Below are 14,145 nucleotides of genomic sequence, written 5' to 3' on the forward strand. Positions count from 1 at the left end.
TGAAGATCGACTTTGTTGGTATTTCTTAATTGGGCCGCATATCACTCCGCAGCCCAAAATTCCTTCACTTTCTTTTATTCGGAACGAGCTGGACACAAAGAAAAAGCCCATCTATTGTTTGTTTTTGTTTATGTCGGCTACGTGGTCATCAAAAAAGATAGTTATATATAAGGATTCGTGACAACTAAAATTTAGTCAAATAACTTTATTTAATTATTATTAACAGAAAATGATCACTAAATTTGGTCACTAAACAAAATCAGTGGCAAAAAAATAACATTTTTTTTGTTTCTAAACAAAATTAGTGACGAAAAGTGGCCACTCATAATTTGGTAACTAACCACAATAATGACCAAATTTTGATTGTTAATGACAAAAATTTGATCACTAAGATAAATTAGTGAACAAATGTTTTTCGTTAATCGATATTTTTCTTGTAATGGGTATTGTAAAACAAATATTAAAGTAAAACATATAGGACATGATCCCAACTCTTAGATCATGGTTAAATTGATGCACAAAGATTCACGAAGCAATTCATGCACGATGATTTTCATGATACATAATGATTTTCGGTAATGAAAAACTTATTGTTTTATTTGTTTTACTTTGATACTTGTTATATATATATATATATATATATATATAGGGTAGAGATCCTGGAAGAAGGTGTCTTAAGGAGAGAAGGGAGAGAAGGTCATATAGGCCAATTCGAACGCGACATGTGTCAAAATGGAAAAAAAATGCGCGGTGGCATTTTGGTAAATAAATCAAACTTTTTTGAAGCTTGGTCAGCCTGGGTTCTGGGTCAGCTTGGGTTTGGGTCAGCTTGGGTTCTGATCAGCTTGGTTTGGTCAGCTTGGGTTCTGGGTTAGCTTGGTTGCTCAGCTTGGTCTGGGTCAGCTCGGGTTCTGATCAGCTTGGTTGGTCAAGATGATCAGTTTGGTCAGATTGGGGTCAGGGTCTGATTGGGGTCAGGTTGGGTCAGCTTGGGGTTGGGTTAGGTCAGTTTGGGGTCTGGGTCAGGTTGGGTCGGGTAGGGTCAGCTTGGGTTGGGTCAGGTTGGCACAATCTACACAAATGTAGATTATGGATTTTGGGTTAGCTTAGGGTCAGGTTGGGTCAGCTTGGGGTTGGGTTGGGTCAGCTTGGGGTCTGGTTCAGGTTGGGTCAGATTGGGTCAGCTTGGTTAGATTGGGCTGGGTCAGCTTGACACAATCTACACAAATGTATATTAATTTACACAAATGTAGATAATGAGTTTTGGATCAGCTTGGGGCCAGCTTGGGGTTGGGTTGGGTAAGCTTGGGGTCTGGGTTAGGTTGGGTCAGCTTGGTTAGCTTGGGTTGGGTCAGCTTGACACAAAATTACACATAATCTACACAAATGTAGATCCCAAGCTGACCGAGATTTCAGGCTGACCAAGTTGACCCATAACCTAGGCTGACCAATCTGACCCAACCAAGCTGACCAACCAAGCTGATCAGAACCCAAGCTGATCAGAACCTAAGCTGACCAAGACCCCAAGCTGACTAAGTTGACCCAACCAAGTTGACAAACCAAGCTGATCATAACCTAAGCTAACCCAGACCCAAGCTGATCCAGAACCAGGCTGACAAAAGTTTGATTTATTTACAAAAATGCCACCGTGTTTTTTTTTTAAATCCACATGTCACGTTCTGATTGGTTCATAAGACCCTATCTCCTTAAGACACCTTCTTATTTGATCTCTCTCCTATATATATATATATATATATATATATATATTTCTTTTGCTGCGTTTTGGGGGATTTTACATAATATTCTATTCGACACATATCTAGTATTCTTTGGCTGGTTTTTGATGACGGGACGAACGGAAGATGAAGCTGATGGAATGAGTTCTCTCACCAAATATTATGTCCAGTTAAGGTTTTTGATACCTCTTTCGATAAATAATTGTTAGTTAATTTTATTTGATTAACTTTACTTCCAGTCGTGTTAACATTAATCTATTTGGATTGTGAGTTATATGACCGATTGAGTATTTATTCACTATTATTTGATATGAACTTTCGCAAGACAATTTATTGAAAGTTAATGATTTGTGTCGAGTGCACAGATTAAGAATTAAGATAGGTCATCTAATTAACATAGGTTGTGCTAGTAAAGTTTATTAAGTGAATTAATGGGACTTTTGGTATTCAGGAGAGATGTACTTTTTATTATTGTTTACAACTTATATTTTTATTCTTGTCTCCATTCCCTTCATTAATTTAAGTCTACTTATTTAGTTAATTAAAATTAGTTTTCTTGTTATTTTCAAAATTAAACAAAAATCTTGTTAAAACTTGACTATAACCACAGACGCTACTTATGGAAATGATTTATTTTTTATCGATACTTCAACGTCGATCAATATTCATGTTTTTATTTTGGTTGTTATGCATTATATCTTAGTGTCCTTCTAGGCGTTACACATTTGAAACCAACCTTAGCAACAAGGTTCTCCATCGACCTTCCAATTCCACAAGTTGTTAAGTTTAAGTGAATGTGTCTTATCAACTTACAGAAATTGTCGACATGATTTATATATTAATATGATTATTATAAATTCTTTACACTTCTAAATTGTAAACTTTGTCCATATTTTTATGTGATCATCAAACTAATAAATTTATTCACACTTCATTAAAAGTCTAGAGAAATAAATGTGAATAAATTACACTTTTGTTGCAGTGCTTGTGTTTAGAGGTCTAAAATTGTATGAGAAAAGATGCTTCACTAAAATGAGCATAACTTGGATTATGGGACTATGTTTCAAATCTGAGATAGGTCAAACCGAAGTTTGAAACAAGGACAACTCAATGGGGACCTTGGTGAATTTTTGGTCTCAAAACAGTTCCTTTTCTAATTTAACTGCAAATTTTTTTCCCAGTTTGTTGGAGTTTGTTTCTAGACTAGTTTTCAGACGACTTGTTTTACTTGCTTACAAGTTATACATGATGAAGTAGGTTCATCATGTTTGATGATACTTAAGGCATTACTAAGCTCACTCATGCATTACCACATCTAGAGTCTAGAGAAAAGTTCAATTGGACTCTTACCCAAACTTATATTCTTCTTGCAGATTGCTTTATCTGTTGATATATAGATATCAAATATGGTTGCCTATACAAAAGCCAAAGAGCCTTTTATATCATTTAGATAGAAGATGGAAACAATTTCTCTACCTTGGTAGAGGTAAGACTGTTTACATTTCATACCCCGCCCACCGTCGAAGTATTGAGACCCAAAACTCATAGAAGACGACAATGGGTGTTTACATACTTTATATTCTGAAAAGAGCATCTTCCAAACACTACTACAAAGCTGTAAGATACTGACGGAATACCGGTCATTTTACTATTTGATCCGGAAATTTCTGATAGATTTCCAACGAAATAATAATTTCGTCGAAAATCTGTTGGAAAAAATTTTTAAAAAATCCTAAGAGATTTCTGACGGACTTGACAATTTGGTGGTGAAGAATGTTTAGACACAATGGTTCACAAAAGTTGGATTACGGGTCAAAACAGGCATTTGGTTGACCGGTCAGGTTTGTAACCAACTCAGGCAAGAACAACATTACAATCTAAAGTTTAGGATCAAAGAATCAATCCTTAGAAAAGAATATAAATTCATCGCGACAATATTTTTGGTTTTTGTCGACTATGGACAATATATGATATGTCCATTAACTTATGGATCATACAACTTTCTTTTTAAAAGTTAAGGAAATGATTTTTCCAGCGATATATATATATATACTATCTAATATGATTTTTTTTTCATAAACTTTCATACCTTGAAAAACCGAAAATACCCCTTCTCCCTTATTCTCTAACTTAAACATTTTCATCTAATATATCTATAATATCCTTAATGAAATAATTTACAATATAAATTCTTCAACACTTAAAATAAATACACTCCGACCTTTAACATTAATTACCTTCACCACCATCGCCCCACCGCAGCCCCCACCGCCGTCCCCACTGTCGTTCCCACTGCCTCCCCACCACCGTACGTCACCACCACCACCTCCGCAATCACTATCCCCGTCGCCGCTGCATTGTACGAGTATAAGTCTAGTTTTCTTAATGCATGTTTAATGTTTTGTACTTGCTTTACCTTGATATATACATATCTACCAATAAACTAAAACATGATTGATATGTTTTTAAAAACGACATGTGACGTACGTAATCCTTGATCAACACGTGTCATTTTAATTTAATTATTTATTTGTTAAATTAGCTTTTAGAGTTGTATATAAATTTAATTTTCTTATTAAACTTAGAAGTGAACTAAACTCTAACTCTTGGTTTATTAATACAAAAGACATTATAATCTTATTTGAATGATCGTTTTCTCATTAATAAATTGCCTCTTTTTTCTTTCTCAATTCTTCAACTCCTATTACTCATATTAATTATAAGAAGTTATTAATATGAATACTTAAAAAGTTTGAATTTACGATCCGAAATCACAAGGTTGTTTGTCATCATCCACTATGTTTACAAGTTCTGATTTTGATGTGGTTTTAAAAATTTAAGGTTCGATCATCGATTAACTTTAACCACAATTTATTTCATACTCACGAATCATGTATGATTCATATTCGAATTTATTTATGATACAATCTATATAACTACCGTACATCGTACGGGATTTAGGACTAATTATACTATATATATTATGTCTTACTGTTTTTAGGAGTTCCGTTTGGTACCATACTATTGTGTCTTATTGTTTTTTGAGATCTAGATTATCTTGGCCGGGTAAAATGTAAAGATGCCAACGTTTAATAACAAATAATGAGGTATTGTCGGTATTGTTACGTCGACCGAAAACAAGTCTTAATGTGACTCCTATTTGAAGCTTGTTTGCCAAATTTCTAGAGTTATGGATTCAATGTGCATGCAGCATGTAAGCAACATCTGAACTAGTTGTCCACAAATGGATGCTGAATGAATAGTATACATCACTATCTTCATGCCGTTTTTGTTCTAATATTCTCATATATACCAACATCAATAATGCTCGTACCAGAGTATGAACTCTATCTGGCATGCACATACTACCTTTTGACCGATTAATTTATTCTCAAATATATATAAGTTAACACAATTCATTTTTAGGTATTAATTACAAACGTACAATGATACAAATGATAAAGAAATTATATATGTTTTTAATTAACGGCAAATATAAGTTGTTAGTAGTTAGTATGTTAATGCTTGAAATTGAACCCATGACTAGAGGCAAAACCTCCGTCTGTTCTTTGATCACTAGAACAAAAACTCATTGACGAATAAATTATTCTTTTAAAGTATACAATATATATGTGTCGGTCAGACTCTTTAACTCTCTCTCTCTTTTTTTTTTTTTCTTTTCCCCCCAGAATTTTATAATGGGTGGATTGCGTGATTTGGAACCCTAATGGGAAGGTGAAAGAGACGTATTAATCTTATGATCCTATCAACGAATTTAAACAGTGAATGGAAATTTGAGAAGCATTTAATTAGTGGACTCTGGACATTTCAGAGCTGAAAAAAATAGAATAATGTGTTTTTGTTCTGAAAGATTACATGTAATTGGGAATGGTATTTATTCAAATGCTCTAAAAATTAATGCCCATGATGTCGCGGCACAATTTTTTCCGTATTTGAATGCATATATATTTGAAATCCAACTACATGGAATACATCTATACTATATTATAAAAAGAATAACCCTTTTTATTTTTAGTATTGTTGAAAATATATAATCATATTCACTTAACACCCTTTAAAATACTTTCATATACATTATCCTCTTAACATTAATGATTAAATTACACTGTCAGTCCTTTACCATTTAAAATATGTCCATTAACCTTTTACATCAATTATATACACAATAACTCACCGCCGCTCCACCACCAACAGTCGTCCAACCATCACACCATCACCACCACGACCACCGCTACATAGCACAGGTACCGCGATAGTTACATATATACTAGATGTTGGTAATTAAGAACGTATTTTGACCCCAAAAAATAGCATAAATAATTGACAATAGTATATGATCAATTTGTTAATCGATGCTGTTTATTATCATGACTATTAAGTAAAGGGTGGTGATATATAAACTATCAAATTCTGGTAATATACCACTAAAATATGCTTTACAGTATTGTACATTATAACCCTACAAAACACATTTGGTGATGCCCATCCAAATAAAATTGGCCTAATCAAGAGTAGTTTTCTATGGGTTTCGGAATCACTACAAATCATATTGCATTTGTATACATTTTTAGGTGAGTATGAACAAATTAAAAATTTTATCATGCTTTTTAGTGTGTAAAAATATATTGAATTAAAAGTGTGTGGAAATTTCTCCACACTAAAAAGTGTTTGAAATAAAAGTTCACACTTTTTAGTGTGAACTTTCATAATTATTTTCTCACACCTCATTTATCCATGCTAACTAAAAAAATTACCGTGAATAAATGAGGTGTAACAAAATAATTATGAAAGTTCACACTAAAAAGTGTGAACTTTTATTCTACACACTTTTTAGTGTGTAGAAATTTCCATACACTTTTAATTCAATATATATATTTCTACACACTAAAAAGCGTGATAAAATTTTTAATTTGTTCACACTCACTTAAAAGTGTGAACAAATGCAATATTGTTTGTAGTGAATCTATTATTTGGTATTTGAAGATGATTCTAGTCTACCAACCAAATCGGGTTTTTTTTTTTTTTTTTTTTTTTTTAACATAACTTAATAGACTACATGTTAATTGGATGCTCAGCTTGAATAGTGATGTTTATGTTTGATTATTTCACCTTCATTCATAGAATATATTTTCGATAAAAGGCTATCACTCCTGGTGAATAGAATACATTTTCATGGAAGCAATCTCCGTATATTGTTGCAGTTGTCATCATCATATAATAATACGAGTAGAATACATTTTGAGAGTTATGTCGTCTAGCATTGTAAAATCTTTTGATCAAAAATGACCTTTCTGGATTCTCTATGTCGGTGGACCCACCATGCAAGTCTTGCTATCAAAATGCACCTTCAACACTCCCAACTTGACCCTGATTATAGTTTCATTATACGAGTATAATTTTTTTTCATATTGGTCGATCTTTAAGCCAATATTCCAAATAACTCCGGCACGTCTCATGATTGTGTGGTTGAGAATGATGATGAATGGTGGTTTAACTCAAAACCATATGAAAAAACTTATAAATTGTTGGAAATCGTGTTTGTGGAATAAATAGAAGGATCTCATTCCATATTCTATAAAATTCTTGACGACATCACCAACTAATTAAGAAATTACGAGAAAGCAAACATATAAGAAAAGATGCATATTGTTCTTTTATTTCAAAACTTACGGGATATATATAGTGATGTTTCATAAAATTTAAGTGACTTAATTAATTTATTTCAATATATGAAACTAGTAATGTTTGATCAAGTAATTAAGACATGTACGTCTAAAAGGCTTGTCCCTCCTTAATTGGTGTGTGGAGTTTGATTCCCGCCAGTGGAGTTCAGTAATTTTAACATAATATTAACACTACTAATTAACATTTAGCCGTTCAAAAAAAAAATTCATTCGAAGTCGTTGCAAGACCGGATATTTTATTCTAATTAGGTCTAACCTGTAAGCAGTCTCTTTTACTTTGGTAAGGTAAAACTATCTATATCTCAACCTTTTCAAATCCAATAAAACACATAAAAATTGACATTAAGTGTTAGTTATTTCTTCTTCCTACTAACCTTAACTTGTTCCCATGATTTTATATGTTATTTGATTTAATAGAACGATTTATCAAATCTCATTTCAAGGTATCTACACGACCAGATATTCAAAACTGATTTTTTTTTTCCGAACATTCAGTCGATATACAATATTAGGGAAACCTCACCGTTTAATAGTGAAGTCTTGTACGTACTCTAGACAATGAGATATGAATCATGGGCCATTACAAGTATTTGGAGAGAAAAAACTCAAAGTTTGTCATATCTAATAATCGAACTCAAGACCTTGGACAAAACCAGTAGTGCATCAAACCAATTGAGCTGGAGATCATTGACAAATATTCAAAACTGATAGTAATTAAAGGTTTACTGATACGTAGAAGCCATGCATCAGGTGCTTGTTAAAAACTATTAATGCATCTTAATGCTTCTTTTTATAGTTTAAACTTTAATTAAATATTATTGGATAAGTCAAAACTTATCATTGTTAACATGATTTTGTTAAAAATGTCACAATGCACATATATTGTCTTTAAAGTATTTCACAAGCCCAACATATATATACCAGCTTGATTACGTGTCTTACTTCTAGCATCCAACAAGACGAATCCTTTACGCTCACAATGCATTATTTTGAGGCCATCAATTTTCAAGTAATATCACTTTTTCTACAAAGTTTGTTTTCATTTTTATTTCCGACTATATAAATGTTCGTGTGATTGATTTATGCATATAAATAGTTCCAACATCTACTAACAACACTCAAATACGTACCAAAAAACCCATCATTCTTTTTGTACATATAGCTAGCCCTTTCTTTGAAGGAAGTTGTGTACTATATTTCATTTTCTAAAGATGATTGGGTTAGAGGATGTTTACAAGGTGGTTGCAGCCATGGTGCCACTATATGTGGCTCTACTTTTAGGTTATGGTTCGGTTCGATGGTGGCACATTTTTACGTTAGAACAATGCAACGCCATCAACCGGTTTGTATGCCTCTTCACCCTCCCTCTCTTCACTTTCGACTTTACAGCCCATATCGACCCTTTCAAGATGAATTACCGTTTCATTGGGGCAGACGCCATCTCCAAAGTTATTATCGTATTTGTGCTTGCCCTTTGGGCTAGATTTAGTACTAAAGGAAGCTATTGTTGGTCCATAACAAGCTTCTCTTTGTCTACTTTAACTAACTCCCTTGTTGTAGGTGTACCCTTGATTAGGGCCATGTATGGTCAAGAGTTTGTTGACCTAGTTGTTCAAGGATCAGTGGTTCAAGCAATAGTTTGGCTCACTGCACTCTTGTTCGTGTTAGAATGTAGACGAGCAGCATCGACTGATTGCTCTATTAATGCTACAACAGAATCCAAGGATTTGGAAGGGAATACTAAGACATATGATCAACAAGTTGTTAGTAGATCATCGTTCGTCTCTTTGATGAAAGTTGTGTCTTTGAAACTTTCCATGAACCCTAATTCATATTCTTGCGTAATTGGCATCATTTGGGCAACCCTATCAAAAAGGTATCAAGATGTACATTTTTTATATTAGAAACACATATACTCTTTTGGTGTCATATCACTAACTCAATGGTTTAACGTACAAAACAATTTATTATGTGTAAACTAAAAGAAATTTACTTATTATTTGTAAACCGTATTCCCATAAATGGGATGTGCAATAATAGATGATTTTGTTTAAATTTATAAATCAACGCCTGTAAAACTAAAATGGTTAATTAGAATAGTAATACAAAGTCTAATAATCTCTCAAATGGATTGTAACTTCTTGGTTTGCTCGAGATTGATTGTACGTTGCTAGTAATTCATGATGCGCATTTCGATCCTTTCAAATATTGCAACACATTAAAAGAACAAATGCTAATGAAATAACTTTGTTTTTATTGTAGGTTTAATTGGCCGATGCCGGACATGGTTGAAGGATCAATATTGATCATGTCAAGGGCTGGGACAGGCACTGCCATGTTTAGCATGGGTACTTAATTAATTAAAGCTAAACTTAATTAGTCCACTATTATTTTGAAGAACTTTGTCTACAAAGGCTTTAATTGTTTGGGTAAATTTATGCAGGATTGTTCATGGCACAACAGGATAAATTGATTGCATGTGGACCAAGTCTAACGGTGATGGCAATTGTTCTCAAGTTTTTCGCCGGACCAGCTGCTATGGCGGTCAGTTGCATCGCCGTAGGTCTGCATGGAGATGTTTTACGTGTTGCAATAATGCAGGTGATGAACACTCTTCACCTTAATTTCAGACTGTTTAATTCCAGTTGACATTATAGTACGCGGCTAATTAAGTTTCTAATCATATATCATGTCATTGAACAGTCTGCTTTGCCACAGTCCATCACTTCATTCATATACGCAAAAGAATATGGATTGCACGCTGATGTTCTTAGTACTGCGTAAGCTATTATATTCGTTTTCAAGTTATTTCAGGAAATTCTGATTAATAGTAACATTCAATTTCAAAAAACTCTAAAGCATCTATATATATAGTAAGTTATACGAGTACTTATATAGCGTAAGTTTCATGAAGAATTTATGTCCCACTAATAATCTTTTTTCATGTAATGCTATTTTCAGGGTTATCTTTGGCATGATTGTCACTCTCCCAATTTTGGTTGGATTCTATGCTGTCTTGGAATTTCTACACTGATTCCTTCCCATACAAATAACTAGTTGGTCTATATATATTCTTATAATGTTTCTAAATTTTTAACATATTGAACCATATGATGAACTCCAATTAACAGTAATTTGAGTTTTCTTGTATGTTTAATTTACCCTTAATTCCATTGTATCTAGACAAGTGTAACATATTTCTTTGTTGGTACGTTGGATATGTTTAATAAAGAAGATTTTGTATAAATTATTCAATTAGCATTGCTTTTGCGGTGTAGGACTACGTACAATTAGACTTCCATAAACGATGTTCTTGAAGATCTCTGCAAGAAAACCCATGTAACCAACCCATAATCTTCTTGTAGCTGTGACTTTCGGCATTATAAGCACCAAATTAATGTTTTATGTCTACAAACACTTTGGGTGTTTTACTAGATTATTGTTCGTTGTACGTATCATGTTCAGTCACAACTTTGATCGATCAGTATAAATTCATCATCTCCTACGACATTAGGCCATATGGAAATCACAGAAGGTATAGTAGATAAGAAAATCGGCCTTTGGCGACAAAAGTGTGGGCGATGTCAATATTTGTCATAGATGAAAGGCCACTAAACGACAAAAAAAATGTCTTTTGACTTTGAACGTCAAATTTCAAGTCAACGCAGGACCTATACGTGCTCTCTCCACAAACTTTTTACGCGTAGATAATATATTTTAAATACTATATAAGGGTAAAGTATAAAATCCGTCTTTGTGATCCTTCAAAAAAAATAAAAGTTTAGATTTTTGATTAAAATCGTTGTTAGGGTCACATTTGGAAGCATGCACCAAAATGTAGTTATCTTGGTTCAACTCTCCCGGCCGGCCCATTGCCAATGTCAACAACCAGGGGATCAGGGGCAGACGGAGTCCAGGATTTTTATATATGATCGTCAAACAGTTTTCATGATATTAATAAGTGTAAAGTTAAACTATAATTTTCAATTACTCTAGTCTGTGGTTGCCAATTACCTTAAAACTGGTTAAATGCTTAGAAATAGTATTATAAATATAGAGTTTTATAGAAATTGTGGAGTTGTCATGGCTACCCGTGGCCACCACATAGCTCCTCCACTGAGCAGGGTAAACATTCCCGACTACAAATTTATTTTTTTTTCTAGTTTTTCCTATTATATCTTATTCTTTTAAATTTTGCCCATTGTACATTCTTGGATTCGTCTTTGGGCTCCGTCGACAACTTAGTTGATGCCGTTGACATCAGGTTTTATCGTTTTTTCTTTTTTTTTTGGATCATAACTAGAAATACTTTGAATTGGTTTGGGTTAACTGCTAATCCTTATTTAATTATTTATCTTTCTATAAATTTGATACCTTGTAAGATCGATAACAAACTTAAATTCTGAAACAACAAAATATTCTACATTCAAACATTTTATTATGATTGTTACATATTACAACCATATTGTATTTAGTTATATAACTAACATACCAAATAATTTTAACACAATCAAATAACTTCAAACAGAATGTATTGACAAATAATTTCAAACAAAAGGTTTACACATCACTCAAAACAGAGTCCCATTAGAGACCAAATAGTCAAATACAAGCCCAACATAATGACCCATTTGAAAAAACTCTCTAATTCCATGGCCTAATTGAGATAACAACAATGCCAATAATAATCAACAACAAAAGAATACCATAACAAGTCCATTTCCTAGTGTTCAATTGAGTCCTTCTTGCTACTTGCAACTGTTGTGTACCACCTCTCACGAACGAATTCGCTCTGTTCACATGGCTCTCGATATCGTCCAACTGTTCTCCTTGATTCTCGACCAAAACCGCCATATCCATAAAAACTTGATGCAGTTCTTTTAAGTTCCGCTCTAAGACTGTTACTGCATCGTGTCGCTCTTGTATTTCTAGTATTGTTTCCATCACTTGTCCTCTTCCTTGTTGTTGAATTGCTTTTTGTAAAAATGTCTCGCTTTGTCCAGTTGAGATCAAGTCGTCTACTTTAGCATCGTCTGCGTTTTCCCCAGTTACGGTGTAGTACCTGTACGTTAAGTAACAAAATTACATTACATCACTTCTTTCTTATATATTCTTCGTTTTTCAAGATTTGATCATAATCTTTTGAATATTTACAAAAAGTTTTGAATCAACTTTACCAAGTGAATCATTCAATAAGAGTAAATACATCCTAAGATTTATATAGTCAACTCATTTTTAATCTCATAGAACTATTCCTCAAGATAATTAATGAAAAAGTTACGTCTAACATATTAGTTCAATTTAATATTGTCAATTAGCTTTAGCTCAATTGGCATCAAAATTAGGAGATGGATGGTATCAAGTTCAAATAGAATCCAAGACGAGTTTTACTGCAATGGGCCTTTTGTTCTAGACAAAATAGGTGGTTTTGGTCCGCTTAATGTCCCCGTACTGTTTATCTTCGGCGAATGTGAGGATTTATAGGCTCAGGACGAGCCAAGATAAAAAGGCCACTAGGTTAGCAAAAAATTAAATTATATAAACTTTCTTTAAAAAAAACGATAAATGTTCGATCAATATACATAACAAAATTATCGTTTAGAACTATAAAAGAATTGCCAAATCATACTATGGTAAAGGTAGAGAATTATATTATATATAACATATATAGTTTTAAAATTTTGGGCCCCAAAAATTGGGTCGTGAACGCTGAACCACTTTGCCCCATGTCTAAACAGCCCATGGTGTTTGTTACTGGAGGGCGTGTATTTTACCTTTTGCCATTGGGTAACCGCGGATAGCTGGGTATTTATCTTTGTTGGACAATAACAAAATTCATTCGAATAATTTATTTTTGGTTATGTATTTTAACATTTTTGAGAAAAATTAAATCTATAAATATGTGCATATTAGCGTGACTAAATAGTAACAGTACCTTCGTTGAATGGTTTCACGATGCTCTGACGCCATCTTTTGTCGTAGTTCAGTGAAGGACTTCATTGACAACTGAAGTTGTTTACGTAGCCCGTTAACAACAGAGATACGCGTACGATCAGTAGAGCTACCCGGGCCACAGCCAGGGATGTTGCGATTCGTTTCATTAGAACGATCTAATGCCTCTAGACGGTTTTTAATGATTTTCGCTTTTTTTAAAGATAAAGCAACATCATTATCCATTTTGGTACGCAGTGTCTTGATCGAGCTTGCATTATACAAGGTTTTGCTTTGCTCATTTGAATCTTGTAGTTGATTGTGAAGGTGGTCTAGACCTTTCAACTCTTGTTTGATCTCATCCACATCTTTAAAGAATTTCTCGAGGTTATTACCGCCTGTTGAAGCCACGTTGCCCATCTCGATATCAGCAACACGGCCGCCAGAGAAAGATCGAGAAAGCAAGTCGTTCATATTGATCGAGTTTTAGACCAACTGGCTCCTAATTATGTTAAACTAAAACCAAAATCAGATATATATGAGAATGTTTTTAAGAAGTTATTGTTCTGGCGTTTTGTGTCGTTCTGCATCCAGCAATCACACCTGATGCACTAATAATGATTAAAAAACAAAATATATGAAATGAAAATGAGGGAGATTTTATAAGACTAAAATTTAAAAAACGCGGTGGGGTTTCATAGATGGCTGGCTGTAAGCAGTGAAATGGGAATAAGTCGTATGGTGATGGCGGGACTAATTTGGCCATATGTCAT

At 33.5% G+C, this 14,145-nt stretch overlaps 2 protein-coding genes across 2 annotated transcripts; one reads left to right on the plus strand and one right to left on the minus strand.

The window, feature by feature from the left end:
- The first annotated feature begins 8,550 nt into the window (after positions 1-8,550).
- LOC122605921 (auxin efflux carrier component 5) lies at positions 8,551-10,823 on the plus strand. The gene is made up of 5 exons (XM_043778883.1): positions 8,551-9,317; positions 9,704-9,789; positions 9,885-10,042; positions 10,145-10,221; positions 10,403-10,823. The coding sequence occupies exons 1-5, from the start codon at positions 8,653-8,655 to the stop codon at positions 10,473-10,475; spliced, it is 1,059 nt and encodes a 352-aa protein (XP_043634818.1). The 5' UTR covers positions 8,551-8,652; the 3' UTR covers positions 10,476-10,823.
- Positions 10,824-11,956: 1,133 nt separating this feature from the next.
- On the minus strand, positions 11,957-14,002 carry LOC122605922 (syntaxin-121-like). The gene is made up of 2 exons (XM_043778884.1): positions 13,377-14,002; positions 11,957-12,503 (listed from the first exon to the last, which is right to left on the minus strand). Exons 1-2 carry the CDS (start codon positions 13,844-13,846, stop codon positions 12,086-12,088), a joined length of 888 nt encoding a protein of 295 aa, XP_043634819.1. The 5' UTR covers positions 13,847-14,002; the 3' UTR covers positions 11,957-12,085.
- Positions 14,003-14,145: the final 143 nt, after the last annotated feature.

The sequence above is a fragment of the Erigeron canadensis genome, chromosome 6 (genome assembly GCF_010389155.1).
Source record: "Erigeron canadensis isolate Cc75 chromosome 6, C_canadensis_v1, whole genome shotgun sequence".
In the NCBI taxonomy this organism is placed as follows: domain Eukaryota; kingdom Viridiplantae; phylum Streptophyta; class Magnoliopsida; order Asterales; family Asteraceae; genus Erigeron; species Erigeron canadensis.

Bases quoted from the DNA above. Each gene is read 5' to 3' on its own strand.
- LOC122605921 (XM_043778883.1), top strand. From the start codon at position 8,653: ATGATTGGGTTAGAGGATGTTTACAAGGTGGTTGCAGCCATGGTGCCA. The intron at 9,790-9,884 runs GTACTTAATTAA...AAATTTATGCAG, and splicing joins CACTGCCATGTTTAGCATGG to GATTGTTCATGGCACAACAG. The intron at 10,222-10,402 runs GTAAGCTATTAT...TGCTATTTTCAG, and splicing joins GCTGATGTTCTTAGTACTGC to GGTTATCTTTGGCATGATTG.
- LOC122605922 (XM_043778884.1), bottom strand. From the start codon at position 13,846: ATGAACGACTTGCTTTCTCGATCTTTCTCTGGCGGCCGTGTTGCTGAT. The intron at 12,504-13,376 runs GTACTGTTACTA...CTTAACGTACAG, and splicing joins CGTGAAACCATTCAACGAAG to GTACTACACCGTAACTGGGG.